Source organism: Perca flavescens, chromosome 10, assembly GCF_004354835.1.
Source record: "Perca flavescens isolate YP-PL-M2 chromosome 10, PFLA_1.0, whole genome shotgun sequence".
Lineage (NCBI taxonomy): Eukaryota > Metazoa > Chordata > Actinopteri > Perciformes > Percidae > Perca > Perca flavescens.
The window spans coordinates 19,678,786-19,696,030 of record NC_041340.1 but is presented as its reverse complement, the minus strand read 5'-3'; the positions used below and the strand labels follow the sequence as shown (position 1 = coordinate 19,696,030).

The following is a 17,245-nucleotide window of genomic DNA, read 5'->3' as shown; positions in this document are numbered from 1 at the left end:
TTGATCATCTGTGTACAGTTGTGTTATTTATCACCATCTCAGCCGTCATGTACGACATACAAAACATTCATCACATCACCAGGATACAGGCTCACTGATTTCTGAGGTCTGCAAATAACTCATGGAATGTGATGTCATAAAGGTTTAAAACTGCATCAGTGAAAATTCTCAAAATGAAACTCCATACACAAACTTGCTGTAGCTGGTTGCAGCTAAATGTAAGGGCTCTTCTATGGGGGAGAAGTATAATGTAAGCCTCTTGTGTCAACTGTAGAGTTAATGTGGATAGCATCACTTAGGTAGTTTTAAATCATGTTTGTCCCATCACGCGCATATATAAGTAGAAGCACACCAATTTTTAATTATGATTAAATTAATACATTTGTAACAAAAATGTGTGCACAAATGAATCAAAGTTGACCTCAACATTCTCTAGCTGTTTATAATTCCCCTTTTTTTGACAGTCAAAAGTTGTAAATAGTAAAATAAGGCCAGTTTGCACATAAGTCACAATAGTCTACTTTTAATTGTAACCACATTTTATATGCGTTACAAATTCATTTGATTCTACGCACCGGTCCGTAAGACTTTCTAGTGTAGTTTTGACACACTTCTAGGCATAGTGATACCTCCTCATTTAATATAACCCATGACATATTTTGGACTCCTTCCCAAAATATTCTTATTTCTGTGCAGTATCATAACCTATGTATTAAAGTTCCTCTTTCTCCACAGCCATTCCAGCACATATTTGGGTTAATTTTATGTATGGTGTAAAATCTTCATCTGTATGAGTTTATATATCACATTTTGATAAATAATTTGTATATTTAATTGTAGTGCCCAATTACACGTTCCCAGTGTAATTTAACTTTATCCATGACACTACAGGAGAAGAGAGATATAAATCTGCACATTTTGGTTACTGTCCCTCTGTTTGTTACAGTCTCTTTCAGTGTGTTATCTGTGTCATCATCTGAGGCCAGTACAGTGCCTAGAGTTATGAATTTCTGCATTATAGATTTGAGCTGGAAGTACTGCAGGAAACACAAATCCTTAAGGTCAAAATTATCTTTAAGCTCACTAAACTATTATTCACAGTATGATTTTTTCGCCATACTATAGCATGACTTTTTCATAACTTTTTTGACATACTATATTATACTATGACTGTTTTTGACATACTATACTATCTCTTTTTCATCACTTTTTCAACATACTATACCATGATGTTTTCATAATTTTTTTAACATACTATACTATGACTATTTTCAACATATAATACTATACTGTACTATGACTTTTTCATAACTTCTTCAACATACTATACCATGAATCACTTTTTGACAAACAATTACTTTTTTATCACTTATTTCAACTATACTATGACTTTTTTCAATATACTACACTATGACTTTTTTATCACTTTTTATCGACATACTATACCATTACTTTTTCATTACTTTTTTGACATAGGGACCGTTCGGTATTTATGGAATGGACCACCGGAGGAAAATAGGGGAGGGTCATGTCTTTTTATTCTTTGTTCTTTGGAGGTCTCCAGGCTGCAGCCGTACCCATATCCTTTCGGTCAGGTGATTATTTGTGAAATTATGCAAACGACAGCCTTTTCAAGGCATTTGAGAAGGAAGGAGTGGCATGCAAGCTCCCAAATTGACGCTCGTCTGAGAAAAGGAGTTTTGGATAATGTTCAGCTTCGGCAGCTTTACCGATGCTAAAATATACAATGTCTGAGGAAGCCTAGTGATGAGTCCATAGCAACCAGTGTTGAATTTCTTATTACCCAGTGTGCTTTGTTAGTCTCAATGTTTTATTGTTTTATTTCATGTGAATACTAGTTTACTAATACTAGAGTAATTTAGTATTTGGAGTAATGCAGTAATCAGGAAGTGTGCATTTAGTTTCCATGCTTATTGTTTTTCCACAACAACGTTAGTGAGTAAATCTACTGAAATGACCATGGTGTGATCGATGCGTAAAATGAGAATGCAGATGTTTAGTCACGTATGTCATGGCTGTAAAAAAAAACAATGGACATCTGTACATCTTTGCCAAGTGCAAACCCATACAGAAGGCATCAATAGATTGTTGGGGATTCCATATCAGTTTGGAGGTTCATCCAAAATGTATTGCTGGTAAAGGGAGGGTCAGGTCTATTTCGACTAAAGATCCTGAAACTCCTCCGGTGGCCCATGAAATAAATAACGAACAGTTCCATGCTATAGGCCTACTATATTCTGACTTTTTTTGAAATACCATACTATGACTTTTTTGACATACAATTACTTTTTATCACTTTTATCAATATACTATACTATGACTTTTTAATAAGTGTTTTCAACATAGTATACAATCACTTTTTTCGACATACTAAATTATGACTTTTTTCGATATACTATACTATGACGTTTTTATCACTTGTTTCGACGTACTATGACTTTTTTTTCGATATAAATACTATGACTTTTTTTAATCACGTTTTTCAACATAGCCTACTATAACTTTTTTATGACTTTTATCGATATAATATATTATGATTTTTTTAACATGCTATGCTTTGACTTTTTTATCACTTTTTCGACATACTATACTGTAACTGTTTTGTCACTTTTTGTCAACATACCATACTATGACTTTTTAATGGCTTTTTTACATACTATAGTTTTGACTTCTTTTTAATATACTATACTATGACTATTTTATCACTTTTTTCGACATACTATACGTTAACATTCTTATCACTTTTTTATCATCTAGCCTATACTATGACTTTTTTCGATATACTACACCATCACTTTTTCGACATACTATACTATGACTTTTTTCGATATACTATACTATGACTTTTTCATCACTTTTTTTATGACTTTTATTGATATACTATATTATGATTTTTTTTAACATGCCTTGCTTTGACTTTTTTATCATTTTTTCGACATACTATACTGTAACTGTTTTGTCACTTTTTGTCAACATACCATACCATGACTTTTTAATGGCTTTTGTACATACAAATGCTTTTACTTCTTTTTGACCTACTATACTATGACTTTTCCATCACTTTTTTCGACATACTATACTATGACGTTTTTATCACTTTTTCCAGCTCACTATACTATGACTTTTTTTTAAATCCCTTTTCGACATAAAATTACTTTTTTCTTGAGGTAACTGTCGAGATAGAGCCTTACTTTCTTTTTTGATACAGAGTACAGAGTTATCAGGACTTTTACGTTTCTCCGCCATGTTTCATTCATAAAATAGTGATGCCGCGGCGGTAGGAAAGACGAGGATGATAGCTGTTGACCTGATGACAGCAAGGGTCCTAGGTTAAGAGGTCCCGGAGGTTTGGCCTACTAAGTAGCCTGCCTACAATTTTAAGCAAGAACAAAAATATATAGTTTTTATACAGACTTTTGTAAACATTATATATTCTAGTGTATTATCATAATTTATTTAACATGTGCAAATATTTTTTTTTTTTACCTCAACCTTAAACCAGATAAAGACTTGCGCCCCCCTTGTGATCTTTGCCGATTTCTATACTGATTATTTTTGACATACTACACCATGACTTTTTCATTACTTTTTAAACATACCATACTATACTTTGACTTTTTTTCGACATACCATACTATGACTTTTTTTGACATACTATATTATGACTTTTTTATCACTTTTTTCGAGATAATATACTATCACTTTTTTATCACTTTTTCCAACATACTATACCATGACTTTTTTATCACTTGTTTCAACATACTATACTATGACTTTTAACGACATTATATACTATAACTTTTTTATGTCTTTTATCGATATATTATATTATGATTTTTTAACATGCTATGCTTTGACCTTTTTATCACTTTTTCAACATACTATACTGTCACGTTTTGTCACTTTTTTTCAACATACCATACTATGACTTTTTAATGGCTTTTTTCCATACTATGCTTAAACTTTTTTGACATACTATCCTATGACTATTTTATCACTTTCTTCAACATACTATACTTTTACATCTTTACCACTTTTTTTCATCATACTATACTATGACTTTTTTCCATATACTATACTATAACTTTTTTATAATTTTTTTTGACATATACTATACTGACTTTTTTTTCGATATACTATACAATTACTTTTTTATGACTTTTTTCAACATAGTATACCATCACTTTTTCATCACTTTTTTGACATACTGTACTATGACTTTTTTATGATATTTTTTTTTGACATACTATATTGTGACTCTTTTATCACTTTTTGACATATTACTTTTTTCGACATACTTTACTATGACTTTTTTTTGATATACTATACAATGACTTTTTTATTACTTTTTCCCACATACCTATACTATGACTTTTCGACATACCTATACGATGACTTTTTTTTCAAAAACCTTAAAATATTCCACTTTTGTTTAATACATTATTGGTATTTTTCAATATTTCAATGAAATTCATACTAATTAAAACCATTCCCACTTTTCCAACTATTTTCACTACTTCACCAATTTAGCATTCACAAGCATTTTCTGCAGGAAATGCATTTTCTAGTTATACATTTGTAACTTTTTTTTTTTTTAACAAATTTGACTTGAAGTCATTTAACAAGAAACAAATGTTGGTTAAACTATTGTGGGATGTCAGTGTATTAAGAATGGCCACCAGGTGGGAGTATAAACTCAGCTATCTCCTACAGTGTTATCTGTTTCTGAGACTTTGGCTTTGACTGTTTGGTAGCCAAGTTTGGAGTCAAAACAACCTGTTACAGTAGATCACATACTCCGTCTTGTAAACACTGCAACTGTGAATGAGGAATGTCTGTTTAAGATGCTTAGAGTGGTGCCTTTATAGCAAATATCTGGCTTGCATAATTGAGCTCTAAAATTTGTCTGTCTGGTTGTACAGTGTGTATTCTCTCAACAAGGAGAAGGAGGGGAGTTGGTTTCCTAAATTTCTGGGTTTAGTTTAGTGCAGTAGAATGTTTCAAATTCTGGGAATAAGTTATGTGGGATGGATTTGTGCTTGGTGGAGCACCATCAGTATATGATGTGTGTATGAGTTGGATATGGGTGTGTGTGCTTCCTCTGGGTCTGTGGGATTTTGGCCCATAATTCCTGCAGCTCTCAGGTCACAGCTCCGTTCTCACGCACATATTTGGCATTCCTTCCTCGACATGATTACCATACACCTTCCACTCTGGGTTTGGCTAAGCAGAATATTTCCATCATTCCCGAGTGGAACTGGAGCAACGTTCCAGAAATGAACAACTCACCCCACCACCCCTTACTCGCTCTTCTTTATCCCACCCCCACACCTCGTTTCCCTCCCACCTCACTGTCTCCCCCTTATACCACCCCCCTCCAGCACAGATTCCTGCTGCCTTGCAATAGGAATCCTCTGGTACAACCCTTTTTCCCCCTGAGTCAGCTGTTTGTGTCTGCCGGCATGATTGGGTCATTTGGCAGAGACATCTCTTCGGTGACCTCCCGCTAGGATAGGGAAGGAAGGGGAGGGATGGGGGGATAAGAGCAGGATAGATGAGAGGAGAAGCAGCTATGAAATTCTATCCCACTACTGCATTTTTCCCTTTCACTGTGATCATTCATGCTGTATATTCATGGCAATACTTTATAATGTGGAGGTGACTGTTGATTTTTGCACAACAGTTGGTGCTCAGCCGTTTTGAAGGGTTCCTGAGTGAGGCTGGTCCATATTATATTTGTATTTTTTCTTAAAGCAATTTAATGTCTGAGTTTTGAGCTTCAGTGACCACTTCAACTCATACCGACAAGAACTAGAAAACCACAGAATCCATTCTTCTTTACATTCTTGCTCCTTGTCTCTATAAGAAATCTACTGGTTTGATTTAAAGTGCTGAAGTATCTAGGAACTTTTCCCAGTTTGTAAGATGAATTCTTGTGGAAAATGCTGAATTCATAATTTTGCAGTCACAGTCTGCTATCGGGCCTTGAGACTTGCTCAAAGGTTACTAGTTATGTAGTTTTCTAATCATTTTAAAGTCAGCCAGAGCAGCAACTAAGTAAATGTCATGAGCAATTAATCAGTCTATTATTATTATTATTATTATTATTATTATTATTATTATATTTTTTCAATTAATCAATGTCTTTTCATCTATAAAAGTGAAAAGGCCTATTTGGAATGGGCGATATGGATAAAATCCATCACAGTAGATTTAATTCAATATAATATTAATACATATTGTGATACGGTACATTTTCTGTGAATTCAAATGAGAAGTTTTCTTTTTTTATGGATAAAGTACCAAGAGGGCAATGTTTGTGTTTGGTTAATCCAGTGAATTAAATACCTGAAAAATTAAGGTACATTGATGCAAAACTCTTGCAAACCCAATATTGCCATACATTATCCCTGCACACTGATTTATTGCAATATTGCCAGCAATGGTCTAAAGGCTCTGACACACCAACCCGATTATTGGCCGTTGGACAGTCTGGCGAGGTCGGTGACTCAAGTCTGTTTGGTGTATTCCGTGCCGTCGTCAGTCGGAGGAGCTATCGGCGCTCATTTTGGCCGATTTGAACATGTTGAATGTCGGACTCAATGACCAATCTGATTGGTGGAGTGCTAGTCCTTGACTAGCGAATCAGTGCACGAGTAAACTGGAGCTGACAACGCCCGTATCTTCTAAATACTAGCCATTGTATTTTCTTCCGTTCAGCGAGTAATGACAACAACGATCCTTCTTGACTACTATCAACACTCTCTGATGAAAACAATGACTGATGACAGCGTGCTCTGTGTTTGAACGTACGCTCAAGTCAGCGTCGCTTCGGTGTTTTTCCAAGGCACTTTTTTGACCTCAGGGAGCCGACTGATCAGTCCGACTGCCTTTTCTGCCAACGGTCGGCCGTCTGGTTGATATGTCAGAGCTTTAATACAACCAAATATATTAAAGGGATAGAAATCTTGGTATAAATAGTATGGCACAATCTCTGATGGTTGACAAATGTATATTGCATCATGGTACATATCATTATAATGCCCAACTCTACTGAGTATCACAATTTCTTTGAGCCTAAAGCAATTGCTTCAGTTTGCTTGTTTTGTTTAACCAACAGTCTAAAACCCAAAGATATTCCATTTAGAGTGCTACAAAACAGAGAATACCATCAAAACACTCATATTACAGTGGTTGGAACAAGCAAATGTTGGGATTTTTTTTCTTGATACATGACTTACAATTATTAATTATCAAAATAGTTTCCAGTTATTTTTTTGTCGATCAACTAATTGAGCAAAAAAGCCAGCCCACAACATCACAAACTTGAATCTCTTTCTACAATATAATCCTTGACAGAAAATCTAGCAGGTGGAGAAGCAGTTTAAAGATGCTGGGAGACACAGGAAATGTTTCTGTAAGGTTTACTGAGTCGAGAAAGACTGCTGCACACAGAGCTGAAATAAATAAATGAAATAATTTTATCGTAATAATTATAATAACCATCATAGTAAGATTGCTTATTTAGGGTTTCTGTCGTCTTTTATATATATAATATATATAACTTTCAATAAATTGTTCCCTTTAATATTTTTTCCCCTGTGTGTATACATGAGACTTTGGTTTGTTCCACTGAATGTCCTGGTAGCAGCATTCTGTATCCATGGTATCGCACGGGAGCATCATCCCCTGGGTCGTTTCTATAGCAATGCTAATAGACAAGGCACCCTCCCCGCCGTCCTCGCCCCTGCGCTCTTCATCCTCTGCACCTATAAGTTGAGAGTGTCCTGGGGGTTGTCTTTGGTCAGTCGTTGGTTTGGTTTGCTGTGATTGGCTGGCTGTTTTTGGTGCAGCTTGGTTTTTATACATTCCAGTTCCTAAAGCTTCAGTCCCTGCGGTGAGTTGTCACAGGTTCATGCAGGACTGGATGGTCCCTTTTCGGAGTCCCTTGTGATCCAGCTTCACTCATGGTTGTTGGTGCACTCACTCACTCGCTCACACACACACACACACACACACACACACACACACACACACACACACACACACACACTCTTACATACATTTCGTCGTCTTCTTACAAACATGCATTTATTCAGTAAGTCACTTGCTCGACCATCCCCTCATTCATCTTTATGTCATCCATTCATCCAACAGTCTCACAGGTTCACACCAATTTAGCAGTGAGACAAAAATAAGTGTGTCACATGTCAACAGTCCATTATTGGTCCATTTGATGTGTGCAGATCACTCTATCCCTTTGTCCACTCCGTTTTCCTGTCTTCTTCTTCTTCCTTTTTTCCCTTTATCCGTAGGCTAAGCATCCACTCTCTTGTTCAGTCAGTCTTTCCCACCCTTGTTCTCTCTCTGTATGGTCCAGCTGTAATCCCATACTTGACATTGTCCAGCTGGTCCAGAAAAGGAGACATGAAGGCCTTGTGGTTGTAGAATAAAGGCCTTCGTAGAGCCTGGGACTCTGGCAGCCCTTCAGGTTCCCTGTCAGTATTTCTGGCCTATGAAGGGAAGCAGACCAGGTCCATAGAGCTTCCAGCGATGGACCAGTCCAGTAATGGTCCAGTTAGTCCAGTAAGGGAACTAAAATTGAGAGGAATGATCACTAACTAGTGGCAAATTAGTAGGTGTAAAGCTAAACCCCATGAATGATTCATCAAGTTTCTGGTTAATGTTTGTCCCAATGAAGGGAGGTGTTCAGTCGTGTGTGACAGAGGAGAGGATTGGGTTAGCCATTGGTAGGCTCCGGTAAAGGCTTTAGATGACAAGATAGCGGGTGCTAGCATTAGCCACTACTAGCGGGGCCCAGTAGCACGCACCCGCTTGCCCCGCTTGCTGACGGTGGTGAAGCGAAAGGGGGTGGTGAGGTCGGGCTGCTCCCCAGGCGGGAAGCGCTTCATAAAGTGTACGTCCTGCTGGTTGGGGAGAGTGTGGGGGCCACGGCGAGGACGCCCTCTTTTAGTGAAGCCAACATACCAGCCTGTGTAGCGTGCTGACATCAGAGCTGTGTAGTGGTTTTCCAGAACCTTTTCCACAAAGACGCAGTCATCACTTCGATTACTGGCCTTCTGAGAGAGCAGATAAACCACAGGTACACACACGTGTGCACACACACACACACACACACACACACACACACACACACACACACACACACACACACACACACACACACAAAGGGAGAAACAAAGAGAGGCTGGTCAGAAAACTGTAAGATAATTACATTTTTGATAATGTTGATGAAAGAAAGAAGTCTTACCTTTCCTACCAGCTTGCCGCGGCGGTTCATGCACAGGTAGAAATTGGTTTCTTTGCCCCGGATTCTCACCTGGCTACCAAAGGTATCGGCCTCCACTACGAGCTGGGCTTGTGAAGGGACAGACAGAGGGACAGACAGACATTAGAGCCGCAGGCAGTACAGAGAAATAAAGTTTGTTTATTAGGTTGTATCACACAAAAATTAGAGAAAGGAATTAGACAACATTCAAGCTTACACGAACAATCACATGGCCAAGTAGTGTGGCACTAATTGCACAGATTACCAGACACCAATAAATAAGATTTGGGTTTTTAAAACCAGATAAGGCATTCACATTAAATCACAGTTTTAGGATTCATAGTTGCTATTAAATGTGCTGATAAATCACAGGCCGATGTAAATGTCTCTGGCTGGACAGATGGTTGTCAGATAAGCCTGGTCACACACATGGATGTAAGGCCGCTGACCACAAATGGGCCTCGTAAAAAAAGATAACAGCCAAGAGTAGACGGAGCACGGTGGGCTGAGAGCAGCGGGAGAACACTCAGACTGAGTGTCTGCGATACTGTTGTTTAAAGGTGAGTGCATGTGTGCGTGCACCTATGTGTATTTGTGTGTGCAGGTGCATGCATGTTCATCCTTCCAGGCAATACTGCTTCACCAACTACACATGTTCAGAGAGCGCTTGTGCCTGTTTAAAAATAAATTCCTAAAATGGTTCCTACATGACCTTAGTCAACAAAAGGGGTCAAGAGAAATCAATACCTCCCTCCCTCTTGCCCTCTTCCGCTCTCTTCCCCCAACTCTTCTCTCGTCTCCCGTCTGCTCTTTTGCTTCATGTTTATACCTTCATGCACCCGCCTCTTCTTTGCTTTATTTCTTCTCTCTGCACTTGGTTCCCCTGTGTAATATCTCATCGCCATAGTTGGTCAGTTTTGGATGGATTGTTCAGTAGGCCCTATAAGAGTGTTATTTGTCAATAAACAGACAGGCTTGTGCATCTATGGTCCCATCTATGGCTTGAAGTGGCGTGTTAGCAACCTGACATGTTTGTGAATCAACGGGATGTGCAATATGAGCCACCGCTGGAGCACATGCAGAAATGTGAACTCTTGCTTTATTGCTTTTCTTTCTTCTGCCCATTGATTCTGTGTGGGGTTTAAGAATGGGTTAGACATCATTACAGATGGAGAAAGGTGGAGAGGAAGAGGGAGTGGGGGATGGACAGAGGGAGGATGGAGGGAGGGAGGGAGGTAGGGAGAGGAAGCCTGCTGTTTTAAATCCAGGGGAGACAACAGGGAGGATGAGAAATCAATGGAGAGATCGATGAAGGAGATGAGTTTCTAACACTCGGTCCGACACGCTACCTGCCAGGCTTCACCCGCTAACTCACACTTTTTTTCACTAACACCTTCACTAACCACCTCTCTCGTTCTCTCTCTCTCCCTCCCTCCCTCTCTCTCTCTCTCTCTCTCTCCATTCTTTTGCTCTCTTGTGAATCATTGAGTCAGCAGCCAGTCGATGAGGTCTTTGTACTCCCAAGACAAGCTCCACTGCCCCTCTGCCAAAGCCTGGGGAGGCATGTGTGTGTGCTTTTGTGAGTGTGCCTGCACAGTTGCATTCTGTATCCATTCATGCATGCACTTGGTCAACCTTCAAGTCTTTGTACTTGCAGCCGTTAGTCTGTGTGAATGTGCATGTGTGTGCAGGAAAGAATCTAACTGTGCATACACTCACATGTGCCAAAGTGTTTGGCTGTGTTCTACTGTGTGTGTCTTACCAAATTTGTCTCCATCTTCTCCTCGAGCGCTGATTTTGCGTCCTAGCACCTGGACGTGTTTGCCGCTGGTGCGGCTGTAGAGCTGGTAGACCCGGTGGTGTCGCCGACTCATGGTGTCTCGCACCTGCGTCTGGTTCTCCACATGCACACTGAAGTTGACCCCATCCACACCAAGTACCTGCTGAGAGAACACACACACACACACACACACACACACACACACACACACACACACACACACACACACCAAGGCAGACACACACCCAGAGTTAGGATCAGGCTTAATGAACTGCACGTACTACCAATATACAACTTGTTCTTTATAATGTACGATTGCTCTTTGTCATGCACAACTTTCATGAATCTTACCTGTAATGGATTGCACATCACCAGCAACATCTGGATACATCTGGAAAATGTAGAAACAGATGAGTTTAGAAATATGTAAGCAACATTGAATGTTGGAAGAGTTATGCGTGACACCATCATTTCCATCTCTTTCTTCTCTGCCGTTCTTTCTGTTCAACATCTCTTTTCCTTATTGGGTGATTACTCACACTGCTGGGTGTGTGGCTGGCACAGAGACATGACATACAGACAGGCAGATGTCCAGGCATCGGCAGACAGAAAACACCCAGAACAGTGTTTATCGTTACGCTACCAGCCTTCTGTCCAAACCCATTTTCTGACCCGTTCATGACTTTCGCCACACCAAAATCTGGCCTCCAAATGACCCGATTGGACCATGGCGAAATGGCAAACATGCCGAGACAACTAGAACATGTTTTGGTTTGGACATCTAAGGGACTGGGCTGGCTTATTTGGCTGCCCTGTGTATGTAGACAGCTGGGCTGGACTACAGGTGTACGCTCCACTGTGATGTGGCTTTGGAGAGTGACGGATTGTGGTTACATTTAGAGATGCTATATATAAGTGAGAACACGAGCTTCCAAAACTTATAGAAAAATAATTTAAGGAGGAATCAGTTGGTGGTTGGTGATGGCGGTGATGTAGCATGCAGAATTAATATGTATTGTCCCAACATGTGTATTATTTCTTATTAATTACTTATCTGTCTGATCAGGACATTTATGATTTAAACAGCTGGTTACAGTTAGAATTAAAATTTGTCTCACTTTATCACATTGCTTAATTGAAGTGTAGACCTTGGATGTATCAAATGTTATTCACAACTTTAGTAAGGGAGTGATAGTGTTGCGCAAAATCTACTCTGGCAGTCCTTGAACTGTTCTGAATTAGTGGCTGAAGACATGATGAAGTTCAGAACCAAGTGTGTGGGCTGAAAAGCAATTCTACGAATTTTGTCTTTCCCCACCTCGTTTTGTGCTATCTCTCTGCATGCCTCTTTCACTCTCTTTCTCTCTCTCTCTCTACTCCACTCTTTTTCTCTGATGTGTTGTCCTCCCTATCTCTTCTCTACCTTATCTCTCCCTCTCTGTCCACTCTACCTTTCTCCTATCGTTCCCTGCCTCCCATCTTCCCTTATGTTGGGGGTTAGTAAGGTGACTCCTCCACACTGTCATGGGCATGCACACAGATGTGCCGATGTGTGCAGGGTGTATGTGTGTGTACAGGAGAAGCAGGCAGCTGACAGCTGGGCCAAAGGAAAGACATATGCACTTCTGAGAGAGGGAGATAGCGAGGAGAGAGAGGGATAGACTGAAAGGTACACAAAGGGATAGGGAGAAGGAAGGTAATGTAAGATTAAATAGAGGGGGAGACGGTGGTTGTGATGGCGCAGTGGATATGACACATGCCTTTGGTGTGGGAGATCTGGGTTCAATTCCCACTGCAAAACATCAACCAATGTGTCCCTGAGACACACTGGTTGATCTTTCTAAGACACTTAACCCCTAGTTGCTCCAGAGGCATGCAACCTCTGATATATAGCAATTGTAAGCCTTGGATAAAAGTGTTAGCTAAATGACATGTAATGTAAAATGAAGCAAGAGAAGGCTGACAGATAATGAGAGAGGTGAGAGATAAAATCAAAAAGAAGATGCACAGATGTGACAAGGAGAGGGTGAAAAAAGACAAAGGTTACATCTTGAAGGAAGGAGGAGAAAAAATGGCAAAATGAGAGACAGTAGTGTAACCACAGAGTGTGGTCTGGTGTGAGAAGTAGACAAAAAGATAAATATGGGAATGAAAGAGGAGGGGGGTTCAACTCATGCACGTCTTAACACATGTCACTGTCTCCTGACTAACACACATATACATATACATATTCTCCTTTCCCTCGTGTTTCTCAGCATTTCGTTCCCATAGCTGGTGTGTTGGCCCCTGTGTCACTCTAATAGATGCAGATATCCTGGGCAATGCAGTAGAGAGTTGGCCCTCACATTTTGCCTGTGCAGACGAAAAAACCTGAGCGCCTGTGCATTGTGAGGACTCTCAGCTGTTAAAACACCACGGCTGCACTGCCACCGAGGACACTGCAGGAAAAGTGCCTCGCACTGGATTCCCCCGCTCCCACAAAAGCCACAGACACTCCATATTATGCCAGCCACAGAGAGAAAGAAAAGGAGAGAGGAAGAGGGAGACAGGATCTGCCGGGGGTGGGGGAGGGATGAGAAAATGAGAGAATAAAAGAGCGCTGAGTAAAAGTTGGGGAGAGTAAAGACAGAAGGAGGTACGGACAGAGGGAAAGCCCGGTGCGCGTTGGCCGACTGCCAAAACAAGCAAGAGTCTGACATCATAAACCTGCGTCCCAGCAGATCTACCATATGGAGGCTGCGGTTAGACTAGCAGGCCTCAGCAATGAGGACTGGGCAGCAGCATGGAGTGAGAGCGGTCGGCCTGGTGGGACTCAGCACAGAGCGGTGGTTTCAGCTGTGTGTAGCAGTGGTTAGCGTGGTAGGCCAACACTGGAGCAGTGGGCTGCAGCATGGTGCAAGAGTTTTAGATGTTCAGCAGTGGGACTTGGTAAAGAATAGTGGTTAGGCTAGTGGGTTTGTGAGTGGTACATGTATCAGCAGTAATAGGCCTATGGTGGAACAATGGTTAGAGAAGCAGAGGGCCTCATAATGGAGCTGTGGCTTTATGAGAAGAGCAGTAACAGGTTGTTGGGGTAAAAGGCCCTTGGCTTTTCTCACTGGCTAAAGACTTTCAGTATGATCATACAGCATGGATGAAGTGACATGGCTGTGGTAAAACTGATAGGCAAGAAGGAAATGAATGGAAAGATGATTGGCTTTGAAAGACCTAAACTAAAACAAGCAGACTAAACAGTGAGACTGCTCCTCCTCAGATACTGCCAGGGGCGCCATCATTCATCAGTTATTAAATCATACTTTTTATCTGAGCAAGTATCTGTGGAAAAATGGGGTATAGGCAAGGCAGGAAGACAGATGTAGGCAGTTAGGTGGGTAAGTGGAGAGAGTGTGAGGGAGACACACACGAAGAGAGAGAAGGACCGGCAGACACCAGCAGCAGCAGCACACACCCTGTCCAGGTTGTGTGAGGAATGAGAAGTATCTGGAGATGACTGCCATCTGGGAGAAGTACAGCCGACACAAAGAAAGAAAAATAAATCCCTTGGCTTTTAACAAGACACACCTCAAATGGGCAAACTCAAGCCCCCTGAGTCTGTATCCTCCTCCCTTATATTTGCTCTTGGCACTTTATCATTTTCCTAGCCCACTAGATAAAGCCGGTGTTATTTGACTCAACTTCTGAAATATTTTCAATAAGGAAAAAAAAGAAGCATTTTCTTGGCGATGGGAAAATGGCCTTTTTTCTAAGCCAGCTTGGCCATCCCTGAAGTAAGTGCAGATGGTGATGGAGATGTTTATGGCAGGTTTTATGAGTAACAGGGCCCTGACTCTGACCCAGTGACCCTGAACTGTCAGCCAATCAAAACAGGGCCTTCCATGGCATGTTTTCTATGGGGACTGATGAGGAGTGATGTAATCGTTAGACACTGCAACCTTCCTCTCCATCATCTTCATATGTAGTTAGACCTGCCAGGAAACTAGTTCAAACAATTATAGAAAGACATAGAACCTGAGTGGATAAATACGATTATTACATGATAAAGTGATAAAAGTGACTTACAATACGGTCAGCGTGGAAAGAAGGGGCCACATTGCTTCCCCCCTCCACTATGGAACTTGTCCCTGAGACAGTCTCCTCGCTCGGTCTGGGCCAGTCCGACAGTCCGGAGAGTTCCCCTCTGTGTTTTGAATCCGCTGTATGTAGTGCAGAGTCAAAGAGTCAGACACTCCCGTTGGCATCGGCGGCGGCGTGCCCAGGTTTTCCCGGTGTGGGTAAATGTGCGGGCGCGGGCAATTTGGGGTGCGAGGCCGGGGTAACTGTGCCACTGTGACCGCTGGGCAACCTCTAACAGCTGTCCAGACCGGTGGAGAGACGAATGGGCGGGGTAGCAAAGGGGGAAGGTCAGGGCTTTAAAGGCTGCGCGTCCTCGACAAGGAGAGGAACAGGTGAAAGCGCGCTCACGCGTCAAAGATAACCAACTGCAATCGACCTTGTTGACCCTCAGAGTGATGCTCGGCCCTGTGGACAGGGCGTAATCTTCTGCGTAATCCAATGCGTAACGTTTCAGCGCAACAGCAAGTTTCTGGTCACCAAACTATTTCTGTAGTCGGTGAGATGATAACAGAAAGTGGAGTGTTTGTTCCGACACAGGCAGGAGTAGCAGTCAGGTTCAGTCCCAGCAGAGCAGGGTCAGGAGCTGTTGGAGGTGGGCTACCTGGGCTGGCTGATGGAGCAAACGGCGAGCTGGAGACGGGGGCTCTGCGGGCGCAGGGTAATGCAAGGTTGCCTCGGTCATGACTGCGCCCCCACGCTGGCTCAACGGGTCTGTGGCTCAGGTAACACCGACCAACAGTGTCCAACAGAGAGGGTGATAAGGTCCCGGAGAGGTCCAGCTCAGAGGGGTATATGGAGAGTGCTGAATGAAAATGGGATAATAAAGACGAGGGAGGGGTGGCTGGAGAGGATGGGGACAGCTGTGACTGGGTGGCGGACTCAGCCTCCCGCGACACAGCGAGGAAATGACAGCCGCACTTTGCACCTGATTTTCCGGACTTCCCCGCTTGCCTCAGCCGCTGGTAACCGCCTGGCTGCAGTAGTCCTCCCTGCGCCCTCTCGACACAATACCAGCCAAAACACAGCACGATGACATCACCTCAAAAATGTTTGAAGGGGGAAAATGCAATCCGATCTTTTTATTTATTTTTTTAAACGTAGAAAGTTTAAGCAGTTTCTCCGAAGACGAAAAAAACACGAAAGTCTCCTCGTTCCGAGAAAAGCGAACTCCGCGGTGCAAGAGAGGAGTCGAGCTCACCAGTTTCTGAAGAAATAAAAGTTAAAACGTGCGCACTGGAAACGTGTCTACCCAAAATCACACTGACAGATCAACTCCCAGATCAGAACCTGCACCGTCCCTCGTCCCCTTATGTTCGCCTCCCTGTTTCATTCAGACACCAGAGGAGAAAACGCAAGATAGAACGCAAAAAGAACCCAGTCGTGCGTTTTTTTTATCCACTTCACTGGTATAATGCAGCTTCTTGCTTTCAAAAATGCCAAGGTTTTCTTCCATAAAAAGCTCTTCTTGAGGGGGGCTGCATAGGAGAGGCGCGTCGGCAGGCACAGACCTCACTCCAAGAAAAACCAGAACAAGATTTTAACAGACGCGGATCAATCTTCCCTCCCTCCCTGCCTCCTCTCCTCACTCCCTCCCTCCTCTCTCTCGCTCCCCTCTCTTTGCCTCTCACACACACGCACATGCACACTTATTGGATCAAAATGGGATTAGTCAGTCGCTATGCGATGCCGAATCAATTTACACTGCACAAATATTCATTTTAACAAGCGTTCCGTTCTGTGAAAAACATCTGCTAATGAGGTGAGATAATTTCACTTGTTTAGGCAATACAATACAAATCAACTTGTTTCTTTAATTTTCACGAATCAGGCCATTTCCCCATTATGTTATTGTGCCTTGTTTCAACTTATATTTGTTTGTGGGAATTCCTGAAACAAGTAGGCCAATATTGGAAACAATATGAATGGTGTCATAGTATCGAGAGGAATTCATTCGTTTAAGAAAATATGATTTTAAAGTGGATTTCAGAGCAAATTAATATCTGTGACAGAAAGAGTTTTTTTTTTTTTTATATCTCCACAAA

At 41.5% G+C, this 17,245-nt stretch overlaps 1 protein-coding gene across 2 annotated transcripts; it reads right to left on the bottom strand.

The window, feature by feature from the left end:
* Positions 1-7,818: 7,818 nt before the first annotated feature.
* On the bottom strand, positions 7,819-16,721 carry fgf18a (fibroblast growth factor 18a). Of its 2 annotated transcripts, none has more exons than XM_028590116.1 (5): positions 15,150-16,721; positions 11,442-11,481; positions 11,073-11,253; positions 9,293-9,399; positions 7,819-9,101 (listed from the first exon to the last, which is right to left on the bottom strand). In XM_028590116.1, exons 1-5 carry the CDS (start codon positions 15,179-15,181, stop codon positions 8,829-8,831), a joined length of 633 nt encoding a protein of 210 aa, XP_028445917.1. In that variant the 5' UTR covers positions 15,182-16,721; the 3' UTR covers positions 7,819-8,828. The 2 variants fall into 2 exon arrangements, with proteins under 2 accessions (XP_028445917.1, XP_028445918.1); XM_028590117.1 differs by having other exon boundaries at positions 11,073-11,250.
* Between the last annotated feature and the right edge of the window lie 524 nt (positions 16,722-17,245).